This window comes from Chanos chanos, chromosome 1 (assembly GCF_902362185.1).
Source record: "Chanos chanos chromosome 1, fChaCha1.1, whole genome shotgun sequence".
NCBI lineage: Eukaryota > Metazoa > Chordata > Actinopteri > Gonorynchiformes > Chanidae > Chanos > Chanos chanos.
The window spans coordinates 59,680,629-59,697,904 of record NC_044495.1 but is presented as its reverse complement, the minus strand read 5'-3'; the positions used below and the strand labels follow the sequence as shown (position 1 = coordinate 59,697,904).

The 17,276-nt window shown below is 40.8% G+C and overlaps 1 protein-coding gene, 1 non-coding gene and 1 pseudogene across 2 annotated transcripts in view; 2 read left to right on the top strand and 1 right to left on the bottom strand.

Moving 5' to 3' along the window:
• Positions 1-776: 776 nt before the first annotated feature.
• LOC115809322 (tripartite motif-containing protein 16-like) lies at positions 777-14,971 on the top strand (annotated as a pseudogene).
• Positions 6,137-6,208, top strand: trnad-guc (transfer RNA aspartic acid (anticodon GUC)). Its single transcript has one exon. It is a non-coding gene; the product is annotated as a tRNA-Asp (tRNA).
• Positions 14,972-16,015: 1,044 nt separating the features above from the next.
• LOC115805757 (tripartite motif-containing protein 16-like) overlaps positions 16,016-17,276 on the bottom strand; it is a 117,100-nt gene continuing 115,839 nt past the window's right edge. The window contains exon 6 of the mRNA XM_030766436.1: positions 16,016-16,548. Within this exon, the coding sequence (XP_030622296.1) occupies positions 16,016-16,548 (533 nt within the window). The remainder of the gene's footprint in view (positions 16,549-17,276) is intronic.

Genomic DNA, 17,276 nt, shown 5'->3' with positions numbered 1-17,276 from the left:
GAGTAACAATAAACCAAGCCCGAAAACATGCACAAACAGATAAACAGACACACCTCAAAAACCATGGTAGTGTATGGAATACATAATTACTAAAGACCAACTTTTCTTACATACTGGACCCAAGACCGGAGAGGAATTTTTACAGTGTGAATTTAATAACACTAACAAATACATGCATCCACTCCAAACCTACAGTAATGTATGGAATACTTTCATTCTCATTTTAATGGAACTATGACAGGAATGGTGAAGGGGTTGTTTGTGTTCTCACTTTCATTGGTTGCAGCTGTTTTCTTTTCTCCACACGACTGCAGGATAGGATCTGCTCTCAACATGACAAACGAATGATGATTTACTGTTCAGTCTGCTCAAACTGGAGTGAATTACAGAACAGAAACAGCACAGCACAGTGAAATAACCCAAAGACTCAATCTACCAGAGAGAACCCCTGGCTCACCATGCAGAGTCCCAGTAACCTGTCACTAAACAGCAAACACTTGGAGAAAAGAACCAATTTAACAGAAAAAAACTGTATGCTCTCTCTCTCTCTCTCTTTCTGGTTTGCTCTCCTCTTGCTGTATCCATCTATCTGTCTCTTTCTCTCTCTCTTTACCCTACTGACATACTATCACACAGTTTCTAACACATCCATACATCACTTCCTGTTAAACTGGTAGAATCACTGAGATTCCAAACATACTCGTCACTGTACAGAGTTATACTGAGATGAAACTTGATGTCCAGGTCAGTAGCTCAGTGTCTGTCTGTGTAGAGACATGGCAGAAGTTTCTCTGTCAGCTGAGGATCCACTTTGCTGTCCAGTCTGTCTGGAGCTCCTGAAGGATCCAGTGACTATTCCCTGTGGACACAGTTACTGCATGAGCTGTATTAAGCGTTGCTGGGATCAGGATGATCAGAGAGGAATCTACAGCTGCCCCCAGTGCAGAGAGACCTTCACTCCAAGACCTGTTCTGAGGAAAAACGTCATGCTGACTGAACTGGCTGAGAAAAAGGAGATGACACAACCTCAAGCTGCTCCTCCTGCTGTCTGTTATGCTGGACCTGGAGATGTGGAGTGTGACATCTGCACTGGGAGAAAACTCAAAGCTGTCAAATCCTGTCTGGTGTGTCTGGCCTCATTTTGTGAAACTCACCTCCAGCCTCACTATGAATCTCCTGCCTTGAAGAAACATAAACTGATCGAAGCCTCCACACACCTAAAGGACAGGATCTGCTCTCAACATGACAAATTAAGGGAGATTTACTGTCACACTGACCAAAAAATGATCTGCTATTTGTGTACAATGGATGAACACAAAGGCCATGATACAGTCTCAGCAGCAGCTGAAAGGACTGAGAAACAGGTAAGAGAATAAAGCAAATACTCTATTTGTGATTATAATAGGATATAATACTTGATAATCAGGTCTTCTGTGGTTTAAACATGCTTGATATTCATCAGAGGTATTTGTAACGGATTTTTTTGCTATTTGCCTTTTTTTTTTAAATGTAACAGAGCATTCCATATGTAACCGACTCACTGTGCATTATCCTGCTTATAACATGGCTACTTTCTAGAGAAATCAATCATTTGACACAAAATATTGATTTAAAAATGATCTTATTGATTTAAAAATAAGGGTATTGCTTCCGCTAAAACAAATAGTTCCATAGCAACGGTCTGTTATACATAGCAGCAGCCTGATATACAGAATTAACAGACCTTAGAATGCCATAATTGACCAATCAGAAATTAGTATTTTTTTTTTGTTCACTTTACAATTTGAATTTACTGTGTGATTCACAGGTTAAATCCACAGAGATAATACAGTAACAGCTAATGTCAATTGCCACAATGCAATAATAAACATTCATTCATTCATTATCTAAGCCGCTAATCCTCATTAGGGTCATGAGGAAATAATAAACAATAACATAAAACTACATAAAGTACCTTTACAATGTTTGGAACAAAAACATTTCTTGCACACATTGTAGCCTACACTGGATAAGGTATTTTATAGTTGTTATTTAATTTATGGCTTGTTCATCTATTGGTCCACGGAAGTTATGTGTTTTCACTGAGGAGGAGAACTCACAGTTTACTGAGATTCTCACTCATATCTCACCCCTGTCTCATTCATACATACCGCTGTGAGAATTATTATTGATAACAATTATTACTACTGTGCTGTATCTGGACATGTTTTTAGCCACCTAAACTAAACAAGGCGTTTTGTTGTGTAGCAGGTTCACCAACATTCCTGTAAGTGATGCATTACATATGTACACGTTACATTCCGACGGTTAGGCTGAAAGGATTAAAACAAAACGAAACAAAACATGCTACATAAATATTCTAAAGAATTTAGGCTTTTGTGAGACTGTGGTAACTATGTGTCTGTGGATTAATTACAGATGCACTGGACATATTTATCTGCCAAATAACCCTGATATTGTGTTTGAAAAGGTGAGGCAGAACCATCCAGAACCCTGTCACCTTTAGACCAGAGTAATTACTGATGATGAGAAACACTATGAGAGAGAAATCTGATGTTTTTCCACAGAGACAATTGGGAGAGGCCCAGAGAAAATCCCAGCAGAGAATCCAGGAGAGAGTGAAGGAGCTGCAGGAGCTGGAACAGACTGTGAAGTCTCTCAGGGTGAGTAGTCAGCAGAGGACAAGACAAAACATAACTGCTGGAAGAGCCAATTCAGTACTCAGTCAGAACTTTCCTTCAGTCAGTCAGTGAGGAGCCCAGTGCTGGACCACTGTCCAATCCCACTGAGCTACACTGTGGAGAACAGGCTGTCTGGGCTTCCAGTAAGAGCTGAGTGAGAGTGCTGCTTCAAATGAACTCCCCTCCTCTCTGTGTGTCTCCTCACAGATCTCTGCACAGACAGCAGTGGAGGACAGTGAGAGGATCTTACCTGAGATGACTAAGAGAAAGCGCTCTGATGTGAGGGAACAGATCAGAGTTAAGAAGAATGATGAATTGAGACTGGCCGAAGATGACATAAAGAAAGTGGAGCAGGAGATCACTGAGCTGAGGAAGAGAGACACTGAACTGGAGCAGCTTTCACACACAGAGGATCACATCCATTTCCTCCAGGTAACATCACTCCAGAGTGGGGTATCTCTCACAATGGATCTGCTGTAGACTTATTCTCAGTAAAGTGTATCAGAGCTCTGGGAAAATTTGTCTCTTCATGTCTGTGTTCTGTGTGTTTGTTTAAATCTCAATAGAGTTTCCAGTCTCTCTCTGTTCAATCCGGACATAAAGAAGTACCCAGCCTGACTGTAATTCCAGTCTCCTCACTTGAAGACGTGAGGAAATCTGTCTCTGAAATGAAAAGTAATCTGCAGGAATTCCTCAATGAAGAGACAGTCAAGATTTCAGAAGAAGGTTTGAAAAATGCTCTATAAATTTGGATTTCAGTAACACTTAATCCAAATGTCGGTAACAATAATCCAAAGTCACTCTAACACATTTTATAATAACACTAACAAAACACTCTCTTCCATACATTTAGGAAACCTGATGAAAACTTTCATCAAAAAAGGTCTTACATACAATTACTTTCTTTCTATCTCCATAGTTACTAAAGAATGGCTTTTCTTGTCCACTGAGCCCAAGACCAGAGAGGAGTTTTTACAGTGTGAGTGTACTGGTATCACACACACACACACACACACAAGTATGTATAGTTAAACACCGCATGTTTGATGAACACAGAGTTGCTGAATGAATGTGGGCACTCTCCTAAATTACACATCAGTTTATCCGATCAGACACGTACATGGGCTCTAGGACATGTTGCCATTTTGAGAATATTAACTAAAATATTATTAGTTATTTAAAAAGTGCCATCACACTGAAAACAGGGCATACAATAATAACAGTGTTTTGTAGACACACACAGAAACACTGAAACAGACAGTATATGAGAAAGTGGGAGTGTTAAATGAGTCACAATAAGTTAATAATCTTAAACTTAAAAAAAAGATTTAAGAATAAATGTCTCATTAAAAAAGTATTAAAGTGTAAAATCAGAACTATTTAGATTTGATTGAAATTTCCTTTGCTTTGCTTGACCTCTTATACCAGATTTTTGCCAGCTCACACTGGATCCCAACACAGCACATAGACTCCTCCGTCTGTCTAAGAAGAACAGAAAGGCAACAGTGGGTCAGACGCAGGCATATCCTGATCATCCAGACAGATTTGATTGGTGGGAGCAGGTTCTGTGTAGAGAGAGTTTGTCTGGACGCTGTTACTGGGAGGTTGAGCGGACTGGGTGGATTTCTGTAGCCGTCTCGTATAAAGACATCAGCAGGAAGGGAAGAGGTAACGAGACAGGGTTTGGACTCAATAATCAGTCCTGGAGTTTGGACTGTTATAGTTCCTGTTATGCTTTAAGGCACAATAATACAGTGACTGAACGTCCAGTTGTAGCCAGCTGTTCCAGAATAGGAGTGTATCTGGATCACGAGGCAGGAACTCTGTCCTTCTATGGCATCTCTGACACAATGACCCTCCTCCACAGAGTCCAGACCACATTCACTCAGCCCCTCTATGCTGGATTTTGGTTCAATATTCTTTTTTCAGGGGCAGTTCAGATTCTATATTTAAAGTAGCTTTGATAAATCTGACTGTATTGTCAAATTGACTGTATTGTCTCCATTGTCCTCTATCATAGGCATTAATCCAATAACTATCACCTGACGACACAGCACTGAATTTACTGTATTTTATTTAATATGTTTGGAAGTGACAATGTTTATTTCCAGCTTCCACTGTGACATTTTTAATAAAAATTTTTTTTAAAGATATTTAAGTTTGCTTTGTGTGCAGTGGTGAGGTAAATGCTGAAACTCCAATTCATAAGATAAGATAAGATAAGACAATTCTTTATTAATCCCACAACAGGAAAATTTACAGTGATACAGCAGTGTAGGGGATAGTGCAATCGCAAGGAGATCAACAAAGAGCAAGATATAATAAGAATAAAAAAAATAAAAATAAAAATAAATAACCAGGCAACAAGATGTAATAAACAGTAAATGAGTAAAACAGACAATGCACAGTAGTAAACAGTTATACGGAAGGACTACACATGAGTGAATAAAACAGAGATATTGCACATAGGTATTGAACAGACACAGATGTTGCACATGGGTATTGCACATGAGTGTTGTACAGACATATTGCACAGGAGTGGGTTGTCAGTTTTGATGTGAGTGGTCTACTGGGGGGCAGTGTTGATTGCAAAGTCTTGTTGTAAAGTCTGACAGGTGTGGAAAGAAAGAACCTGCGGTTCCTCTCCTTCACCCACGGTGGGTGACGCAGCCTGTCACTGAAGCAGTTGCCCAGTGCAGTCAGGGTGTCCTGCATGGGGTGGGACACGTTCTCCAACAGGGATGATAGCTTTTCCATCATGCTCCTTTCTCCCACCACCTCTGCTGGGTCAAGGGGGCATCCCAGGACAGAGCTGGCCTTCTTAACCCGTCTGTTCAGTCTCTTCCTGTCAGTAGTCGAGATGCTGCCGACCTGAGACCTGAGTCTCCTCAGCAGGTAGAGTCTGCTCTCTCCTCTCTCATAAAGTGCATTTGTGTTGTCAGTCCAGTCCAGTTTATTATTCAGGTGAACACCCAGGTACCTGTAGGATCTCACCATCTCAATGTCCGTTCCTTGGATGTTCACTGGAGTAGGAGAAGAAACGCTGCGCATGCGGAAGTTCACCATCATCTGTTGGGTTTTCCCTGCATTGATCTGGAGGCGGTTCCGCTGGCACCAGTCCAGAAAGCTCCGGGTCAGTTCTTTGTACTCCCTGTCATCCCCATCAGCGATTAGGCAGACGGCTGCGGAGTCGTCAGAGAACTTTTGCAGGTGACAGGCGGCTGGGTTGTGTGTAAAGTTTGTAGTGTACAGGGTGAAGAAGAAGGGAACCAGATCTGCTCCCTGCGGGGTTCCCGTGATAGAGACGACCCTGTCGGACCGTCCCATATCCTTACATAATGTGGTCAATTGGTGAGGTAGTCCAAAATCCATGCTGTGAGGTGCTGGTCCACTCCTGTGTGCTCCAACTTGTCCCTCGGGGGGGGGGCTGTATGGTATTGAAGGGACTGGAGAAGTCCTCGTTAGTATAGTGGTAAGTATCCCCGCCTGTCACGCGGGAGACCGGGGTTCGATTCCCTGACGGGGAGTAACAAAGTTTTCTTGATTGGTTGAGGAAAGCCGACCAGCCAAATAGCGCGATAAGTGTGCTATTTAATACACATATGATACACACGGTTAATATCATAGGGACTGCTGACAGGAGCGTAACACGAAGGGTAAATTAATGCACAGCCTTATTGTGATCTCTGTCTATGAGGTAATAGGATCTGACTGATGCACTTATTGTAAGTTGCTTTGGCTAAAAGTGTCTGCTAAATACCAAAGTGTAAATCAGAAAACGTGATTCTCACAGTACTCCCAGCTATTTCTGAGTGAGAGGGGGATCTATGTAGAAAGTAGATGATTGCATCCTCCACCCCAATGCCGGGTTGATAGGCAAACTGTAACAGGTCCATTGATGGGTTCACCAAGGGGCGGAAATGGACAAGGACCAGCCTCTCCAGGGGTCTTCATCAGGTGCGATGTCAGAGCCACCTGCCTGTAGCTGTTTGGGGCCTTGGGGTGTGGGGTCTTTGGCACTGGTACCACGCAGGGTGTTTTCCACAGCTGTGGCACTCTTCCCAGCATCAGGCTCAGGTTGAAAATGTGCTCAACTATCCCGCACAGCTGATCTGCACAGGACTTGAGAAGCCTCGGGCTGATGCCGTCCGGACCCATGAGCCTTCTCACCTTGATCCTCCTGAGTTCTTTCCACACCTGGTTTGTTGTGGACAGGTTGGGGCAGGAGGGCTGTGTGCTGGAGGATGTGGGAAGGGGGTGGAGATGGGGGTGTGGTAGTATTCAGGGGGTGCAGATGATGGGAGTTGCAGCCGGGAGGACTGGACAGGGGTAGGGGCAGATGACTGATCAAATCTATTGAAGAAAATGCTCAGACCAATCGCCCACTTTCGGTCCCCTGCCGGCTGGTAGTTGGGTTCCTAGTGGCCAGAAATGGGTTTAAGGCCCCTCCAGACTCAACCGGCGTTGTTTTGCTGCAGCTGATCCTCCATCTTCCTCCTGTAGCTGTTTTTTCCCTCTCTGATCCTCCTCCTCAGCTCCTTCTGCAAATTCTTCAGCTTCCTGTTACCAGACCTAAAGGCCCTCCATTTTTCCTTAAGAAGATCCTTTATGTCAGTAGTAATCCAGGGTTTGTCATCGGAGAAATCATACAGCCCCGATAGGTATGGCATTCTACACACAGAAGTTGATATAGTCCGTTATACAGTGTGTGAGACTGTCAGTGTCCTCCGCATTGGCATCACAGAATACTTCCACATAGTTGCATCAAAACAGTACTTCAGGGCCTCATCAGCCTCATCAGTCCATCTTTTAACTGCGGAAGTAACAGCTGGCTGCCTGTATGAGAGGTTTGTACACAGGCATGAGATGTACCATGTTGTGATCAGATCTACCCAGGGGTGGGAAGGGTGATGAGCTATATGCCTCCTTGGTGTTGGCATAAAATAAATCCAGTATTTTACTGATTCTCCATGATGATCGAGGCGAGAACGGGTTTGTAAGCGTCTCCTCCTACCGCGACACTCAGCCCCAGCACGACACACCCGTCTTTTCCTCCTAAGCTCGCGGGCTATACTGGGTCTCTCCCCCCTGAGTATATACTGTATATGTGTACTTTTATACACTTTTAACACAACAACAATGCTTTTCCTGAATGTATCCTGGGTCATAGCGAAGGAACTCATGCCAGGTAACACTTTCCTATAAGGATTGCTAAGTAATAGGTCATGAATAAATGCTGTTAAAACACCAATGACTGCCTGTGAATATCAGTCAACTATTTATTAAGTTTTAATTACTACTTAGTAACAGATTAAGTACTCAGCAATTACACATTGTGTAAAACCGATAGTTTAGTTTATCTTTAAATAATACTTTATGTGCTCATTGATTGTCTAGTTTCCAGCTGCTGGTAACTGCACTGCCAATAAACTGTAAGTATATAAAATATATTTGGTAAGTATAAGTATATATGATTGAGTATATTTGCCCATACACCGAAGTAAGATGGGATCTCACTAGTATTTATGTATTAGTGCCATGAATCAGCTACTCCTCAATTAAATAAGCTACTAATCTACTGCTAACTTCTTACTTACATTCTGTCCATTGGCTACTAATTATGTTATTGCTATTTCTTAACCATCAACCAAACATTAATTAACTATTAATCATTTGTTATTTATGCCTCTTTTCTTTTCAATACACTTGTATCACTCTTAATACTGTGATCTGCTCCCCCAAATCCTCTTTATTTGCATACTGTGGCCCTGTTGTGTTAAAACCAGAGTGTAATGTTTCTTCACAGAAAGAGTTGGAGGACACCCAGAGAAAATCCCAGCAGAGAATCCAGGAAAGAGAGAAGGAGCTGCAGGAGCTGAAACAGACTGTGACGTCTCTCAGGGTGAGTAGTCAGCAGAGGACAAGACAACAGTTAACTGCTGGAAGAGCCATTTCAGTGCTCAGTCAGAACTTTCCTTCAGTCAGTCAGTGAGGAGCCCAGTGCTGGACCACTGTCCAATCCCACTGAGCTACACTGTGGAGAACAGGCTGTCTGGGTTTCCAGTAAGAGCTGAGTGAGAGTGCTGCTTCAAATGGACTCCCCTCCTCTCTGTGTGTCTCCTCACAGATCTCTGCACAGACAGCAGTGGAGGACAGTGAGAGGATCTTTACTGAGATGATTGAGTCCATTGAGAGAAGACGATCTGAGGTGATAGAACAGATCAGAGCTAAGGAGAAGACTGAATTGAAACTGGCTGAAGATCACATAGAGAAACTGGAGCAGGAGATTTCTGAGCTGAGGAAGAGAGACACTGAGGTGGAGCAGCTTTCACACACAGAGGATCACATCCATTTCCTCCAGGTAACATCGCTGACCCTCTCATCTTCTACAGAGTGGGGCGTCATTCACAGTGGATCTTCTCTGGACTTACTCTCAGTAAAATGTGTTAGAGCTGTAAGAAATTTGTGTGTGCATGTCTGTTCTGTATGTGTTTGTCTCTCTGGAGAGTTTCCAGTCTCTCTCTGTTCATTCAGGAGTTAAAGAGTTACCCAGCCTGACTGTCAATCCAGTCTTCTCTTTTGAGGATGTGAAAAAATCTGTCTCTGAAATGAGCAGGAGACTACAGCAATTCTTCAATGAAGAAAAAGGCAAGATTGCAGAAGAAGGTTAACAGAGTTTTTTATTTGTTTGTTGAATATTTTTGTTGAGATCATACTCTGATAAACAAAGTCATTGACATGAAAAAAGAAAAAAGAATATATGTATTATATAGGGACGTCCAAATCAAGTTTTTTTTGCCCCCAATCCTAATCCGAGTCATTTAATATTGAGTATCTGCCGATACCAAGTCCCGATCCGACACTTGTATTTTCCTAGGTAGTACAGTTGCACAGTGCACATTTCAAGTACATTAAAGTTATTGAAACCAATTCAATGTATATGCTTGACAACTGAATAGCAAATGCATTAAGAAAGCCAAGCTGTTCCTTCATTTTTTTTTTTAAATCTCACAATAATTTTTGGTTAAGCTGTCTAATTGTCAGTTAAATTGATACTTTTTCTGAAAGCCTTTTTTATATGCTATCGTTATCAATCCTTAGCGTTAGTTAAGCGACGGTACTGCTCTCTGTGGTCATTGGTTTCGGCTAACTCGTGTACATCATATAGAGCTAAAAGGTTAGGTAGGTACCTTGATTGTTACTAGTAGCCTTGAGGATTAATGTCATCGAAGTATGCTGACCTAAAAAAGGTCCAAGTTTAAAAGTTAAAGTTGCCTGGAATGTTCGCCTCAATTTACCGAATTTGAACGCACCTCTGTATTTGTCATCACATGGGCTGGTCATCCAAAGCGATTAATTCAATTACCCTCTCAGTAATTTTTGTGGCCTTGTCGCTGTCTCGAGGAAATGTCTCTCTCCTTTTAAAAGTATATCCTCCAATGCGTGTTGTTTCGGAGCAGCCTTTGCCTGTGTTGCCTGAGGGAACTCGCTGAGTATTTATTTTTTAGGTGCCGTATCAAAATGGTAGTAGCCTATTGAACAGCTGACGTAAAACAAAGGATCGGGCTGGGTCGTGCTCAGTAAAGCCGATACTGATGCCTTGATCTCTTTGAGATCGGATCGGGACATCCCTAGTATATATGTATATATATACATATATATATATATATATATATATATATATATATATATATATATATATATATATATATATATATATATATATGTACATAGAGAGAGAAACAGAGAGACAGAGAGATGGAGTACAGCAGAGTTTTAATCCTCTTAATTTTCATGGCCTTGAGAATCTGTGACAGTCTGTTGTTTGTGGTTTAGAGCTGTGTTTATGAGAGTTGTCTCTTATCTTATGAGATTTAATGGAAGCGTTTTGCAGGGATCCAAATGGGAAGACATCTCATTGAGAAGAGATACGACTGTAAGTAATAACACAAGTAATAATAAGTAATAACTGCTGAGTGTCTGTGGGTAGGGTTAGTACATGGGACCTCTACATGTGATTATAGTGAACTCTAAAACTCTTCAGTGACAATCAATCGGAGCTCAACAGGAATTCTCCACTAGTGCAGAAACAAACACGAGGGTTAATAGGCATATCTGTACCGGTCTGTGCATATTTCTCCAGTTACTTTATTGTTCCTAGGACATGCACCCTTTCTGTCTAATTTTAAACTAATCATACTTCACTATAACATTACTACATGCAGTGTTTTACTTTAATCTCTGTGTGTTCATAGTTATCAGAGCACAGAAGTCCCTTTTTCCCCGGGTCAAGGCTAAAGATTGTTTCTTACAGCGTACGTGTACTGATATTACACACACTCTCTCTCTCTCTCTCCCACACACACACACACACACACACACACACGTACACACACTTTTGATTGTTAGAATCTTTGGACTGACCACTGCCTTCCACTGTACCAAAATTAAAGCATCATTAATCACAATAAGACACGTAAGATTAATGACCTCAAACCTCAAGTACGTCAAACAGAAAATGTCTCAGAGTGCAACATCAGAACTTTCTAGATTTGACTGAAATTTCTTTTGTTTTCATCTCTCATCCCAGCTCAATGCCAGCCCACTCTGGATCCCAACACAGCACATAGAAACCTCCGTCTGTCTGAGGACAACAGAAAGGCGACATGGACTAGTACAGCTCAGCCATATCCTGATCATCCAGACAGATTTGATCGCTGGAGGCAGGTTCTCTGTAGAGAGAGTTTGACTGGACGCTGTTACTGGGAGGTTGAGTGGAGTGGGTGTGTTTATATAGCAGCCTCGTATAAAGACATCAGCCGGAAAGGAGACGGTAATGAGACTGGGTTTGGACACAATAATCAGTCCTGGAGTTTGGACTGTTCTGACTCCAGTTACACTTTCATACACAATAACATTGATAACAAAATCCCAATTGTTCCCAGCTGTTCTAGAATACGAGTGTATCTGGACCACAGGGCAGGAACTCTGTCCTTCTACAGCGTATCTGACACAATGACTCTCCTCCACAGAGTCAAAACCACATTCACTCAACCCCTCTATGCCGGGTTTTGGGTTGATTCATCATCAGCTGTGAAGATCACCACTTAAAAAGGGTCTCACAGAAATCTGACTGGAACGAAAGTATCAGCAGCTGATCGGATATACTCTTTCTCTCCGTGTGAGTGTGTGTGTGTGTGTGTGTGTGTGTGTGTGTGTGTGTGTGTCTGAGAGAGAGAGAGAGAGAGAGAGATTATCTGAAGCTCAGGCAATCCTGAGTAAAGAGAAATCTTTGTAATTACTGAATCCTCTACATATTTCCACGTCATTACTGACCCCAGATCGGCTCTTCTGTTCCAAACTGTACACGTGACACAAGGACAAAGAGAGAAATCTGCCGCTTTTTATTTCTCACCTAAATTTCATCTTCCTAATGTTTGTACCTCTCTGAGCAACCCTTTTATCTCCAAACTCAGTTATCTGAGCAAGACACTATCAGAGAACATCAGTATTTAACATTTATTAATTACACCATGTGATGATAGAAATATTACTGATGTAATTAAATGATTAACCAAAGCCATGTGTTTCCACTCTGGGACTGACAGTAAACCTGACATGATAAATAAATCTTCTCATTCACAGACTACGCTCTTAACTCTACTGATTTATATGACTTGATGCAGGTGTAGGGTGAAGGTTTGGGGCAGAGTGAGGTGACATATGATCAGATACTCTGTCTGTGAGGCCTTGAACGGTTCCGCGAACAATTTTAAAACTGTCAGTCAGTCATTAAAACAATGCATTGTTTTCCAGATTTTACACTGTACTGCAACATTACCTGTCAAATGATATTGATCCCGAATTTTTGTTCTGGTCAGTCCTTTTTATGTATGTGTCTGCCCATGTATCAGAAGATGGAAACGTTACTGGTGATCATGTAAAAAGAACAGGAATCTCTTTGTGGTAACTGGTTATTCTTAGCTGGTAGAAAATGTCACGAATCCATTTGGAAAATTTATGGGAAGCAACGGGATCAGGAAAATCTGCCTTCAAAAGTATGTATGACATCCACCAAACAAATAAAGTATGTATGACACCCACCAATCAAATAAAGTTCTAATGTTAACCAAACTGTATAAGTATTATGAAGATTGTGGCTGTCCCATTCTAAACATTGAACCCTACTCACTGATCATTCATAGTCGTCATTATAATCTGTAGAATGTTTTTCATCATATTGGCAGGGCTTAATAGTCTTTGTGGACTATTCCCTGAATGTCACTGAGTTATTCTTTTTTTTTAATTTTAAATGAGACCATCTTCCATTACTTGCTTTCTCTTATTCCCACAGTTTTTATTTTAAAGTAAAATAATGAATGCTAAATTCTTTAATGGCATTCTAAGGACGTTCCACTTTGCAGACTGTGTAAACATCATATCAGGGGAACTTGTGTAGATCTGGATCAAAATCTCTGTTTTTTTCTTTAATCAACGGGTCAATCTGTTAACACAGAGCATTTCTAAATCACACCTTCTATTTCAATATCATCCAGTGATTTGCCTTGAACACTGGCGAGATTTTTGCATTGCTTAGAAACAGTCCTGATATTTTAGTCAACTGAGTTTAGGGTTCTGGTACATCCACATCTCCAGGTCCAGTATAACAGACAGCAGGAGGAGCAGACTGGAGTCTCGTCTTCCTCTGTCTCTGGGCCAGTTCAACCAGTATGCATCACTTCTCTGGTCCTGACCAAAAAACAGATCTTGAATTCTTCTCTCTACTAACAGCTTAGTAGAACCCAACTGCACACATGTTCTGAGAAACCTTGAACTGGGCTGTTCAATTGAATCAACTTTAATGAGAACAAAATTATACACTCTGAGAGGGGAGTTGCAAAAAAAAACAAAAACAAAAAGCAAACAAACAAACAAATAAAACTTTGTAATTACAAGGAACTAAGTACTCAAGATTTATAAGATCATGCCAGCAACCAAGAGCATTTGAATTCTCAAAGCTGACTCCAAGACTGAGCACAGAATGAAAGGAACACAGAGTATAAATAGTACTAACAATGAGAAACAGGAGGTGTAGTTTTAGAAATTGACAGATGGTTAGAGTGTGAAACGTCTTGAGTTGAAGTCCCATCCAGTGTCGCCATCTAGTGGTTGGAAGGGGTCAGCATCTTTTGGGACATGACAGCATGGTGTTTTCACTGAGAACAGGTCATAGGGTGAAGGTCTGTCTGCATGTGTGGTAGCTTCTCTGATCATCCTGATCCCAGCAGCCCCTAATACAGCTCATGCAGTAACTGTGTCCACAGGGAATAGTCACTGGATCCTTCAGGAGATCCAGACAGTCCTCTCACCTCATATCCTGTTTAGCAGATTGAGATTAACAGCACAGATTGACACAGTGAGATGTTCAGTAAATGCCAGGTTAATTCTGCATGTAGAACTGTAGAATTTAATGTCATCCTTATGTTTTCTCAGTTACCGATTAAGGAGTTGTATAAAATGCATCTCCTGAAGAAAATGGCTAAAACTGACTGAGAAATGGTGTACTTGGAGCGGCAGATTAGAAGGGAGACAAGGGAATGATATTTATGCAAAGCTTTATTTCCCATATACAAATCTGTTGCTCAGGATACACTAATGATACACTCGTGAATCATGCACAGAGCTGGGCCACTTGGCTTCAACGTTTGCGATCAAGTGTGCTGCATCACCGTTTAAGTTCAAGGGAAACTTTCTTACGGCTCTACAAACAGTTGCTTTCCCGATTTACTCGGCGTCGCCAGTGTTATAAAGGAAACTCTCGTCGGCGAAAAAATGAAGAGCAACGCAAAGAACTCCACGGTATCTAATATTAGAGATGTAAACCGGAGTTGTTCGGATAAATGATAGATTATAATGAAAAACGGTACCGCTCGATTACGTAGTCATCAGGGAATGATAATACATTTAATCTGGGTCTCAAAATCCTCTCCCGACATAAGGCTTTGCGAATTAATTTGGCTTCAACGCCGATCGGGTTCGCGACGAAAGGACACGCAATGTTTGACAGCTGCCTCAGGTTCAGTCGGAGGGAGGAGCTAGGGAGAAACTCAGGGTTTGTTGAAGAAGGTTCACAGAGTCAGTTACTTCGGTAACTGAGCCAGAGTTTGAGTTACCTCGCTTTCTGGAACGGAAAACCCAGAGTTTCCTTCATCTCAGGGTTAACAAACTCAGAGTTTTCACTAAACCCGCTTTCTTGTCAGATTTATGGAGGACAGATAAAAGTCATTTAAGCATCTTCCTTACAAAGAAACAGAGAGCAGAATATTTGAAAAATCTTTATTATAATGATCCAGTCGAAAAAAAAAACGCCTTGTGTCTAAAGTACAGAAAAGTAAAGTGAAACCTAGTCATTAGGTCAGAAATATTTGAAATGGGTGAGTTTTGAAGTGTTTTTTGAATGTGTCCACTGTGTCTGAGCATCTGATGCAGAGAAGAAACTCATTACAATCTTTTTCGAGACTGGAGCTCGGCAGAAAACTGAAACACGGTCTCACCATCAAAGTAACGGCCAGATTCGCGCAGATCTAGAATTTAAGAGGCCTCTCCAGCAGTAAGTATAACTACACCCCCCCACCCCCCTGGACATCTCTTCTTTTTGCTTTGGAATCATATATCATACAATACATTGAGTAATCAATGAATGTTAAATACTAATAATCCCTATTGTTCAGATATTTGATCTTATAGAAAAATGGATGTTCTGAGAGGTTCAGCTTTCATGAAGCTGTATTTAAATAAGACATTTTTAAGATTCTACACAGCTTTGTATAAATTTCTCCCACAAATTAAACAACATTCATCTCACAGTTAGAATGAGAAGAGTTTAACTGAAAAACATTACTAATAAGCTCACACATAAACATTCTGTCATTTCTAAACATATGATACATGAATGTATATAGTCTGGTGATAGTAATTGGATTAGTGTTTATAGTAGAAGACAATGGAGAGTAAGAGTAGTGTCCTGTCTCTCATCCATAATTCACAATGTACTGATACACTCTGATACATGACATTTATAATAAACACTGACAATGTACTGACACACTCTGACACATGACATTTAGTAGATAAACTGACAATGTACTGATACACTCTGACACATGATATTTAGTAGATAAAATGACAATGTACAATGATAAGGACAAATAAGTGACAGTTTTTCATCTGTTCACTTTACTGTGTCAATTAACTGGGAGCACATCTTATCATTACACTCATACTGTGAGTTTGATCATCCACTGATACTGTCATTACAGTCAGATTTAATAAACCTACTTATAATTTAGAATCCGAACTTTTCCTAATTTATAATAATGAAACCCAAATCCAGCATAGAGGGGTTGAGTGAATATGGTCTGGACTCTGTGGATGAGGGTCATTGTGTCAGAGACACTGTAGAAGGACAAAGTTCCTGCTTTGTGATTCAGATACACTCCTATTTTGGAACTACAGGAAACTATTGGGATTTCAGTGTCGTTATTATTGTGTCTGAAAGTGTATCTGGATCCTAAACAAGCCAAACTCCAGGACTGACTGTTGTATCCAAACAAAGAGCCTTCGCCCTGACCTTTCCTGGTGATGCTTTTATATGAAACTGCCACAGTGACCCACCCACTCAGCTCAAACTCCCAGTAACAGCGTCCAGTCAGGCTCTCTTTACACAGAACCTGCTCCCGCCGATCAAATTTGTCTGGATGTTGAACATGTGACTTAATTATTCGAGTCAATGTCACCTCTCTGTTCCCCTCAGACAGATGGAGGTGTTTATTTGCTGTGTTGGGATCCAGTGTGAGCTGACAAGAATCTGGAGTGGGAGATAATAAATAGAATTGAGATAAAGACCATTCAGATGTTTCCTCTTGATTGTATTTTAGGTTTAAGATGACATATTCTGACCAATTAAACACTCACACTCTCACATCTACTGTATATATCAGTGTTTGAGTCAGCATGTATTGATAAAACATTATTATTATAGTGGAATCTACTTTCAGTGAGACACCACATTTTAAATGACTGGTAAAACATTACCATTAATCTTTTACTGTCCCAGACCCCTATGATGTGTTTGACAGGATAATCTCACATGTGTGTTTTAGTCAACTCATTGTCTGCTTTCATTCATCATCAAAGTCTTCACCCAACACATGACATTTAACTACATTTGCGTGTGTGTGTGTGTGTGTGTAATATCAGTGTGCTCACGCTGTAAAAATTCCTCTCTGGTCTTGGGCTCAGCAGTTAGAAGAAGGGTACTAACTGTGGAGACAGGGCAAAATAACATTTAAGAACTGTATGTAACAGTATCTTTTATCATAATTTTCACCAGGTTTCTGTAATGTTATGAATCAGAGTTTTGTTAAATTGTTATATTTTACTATACTATATTAGAATGTTATGGAAGTACTATGTGTTCTGGAAAGCGTTCATTAATTCAGTGAAGAACTGTGTGTGGAAATGTAAGATCTGATGATGAAGAAGGAGGAGAAACAGATTTTTAGGTTCAGAGATATTACTGAAGAAGTCAAGTAC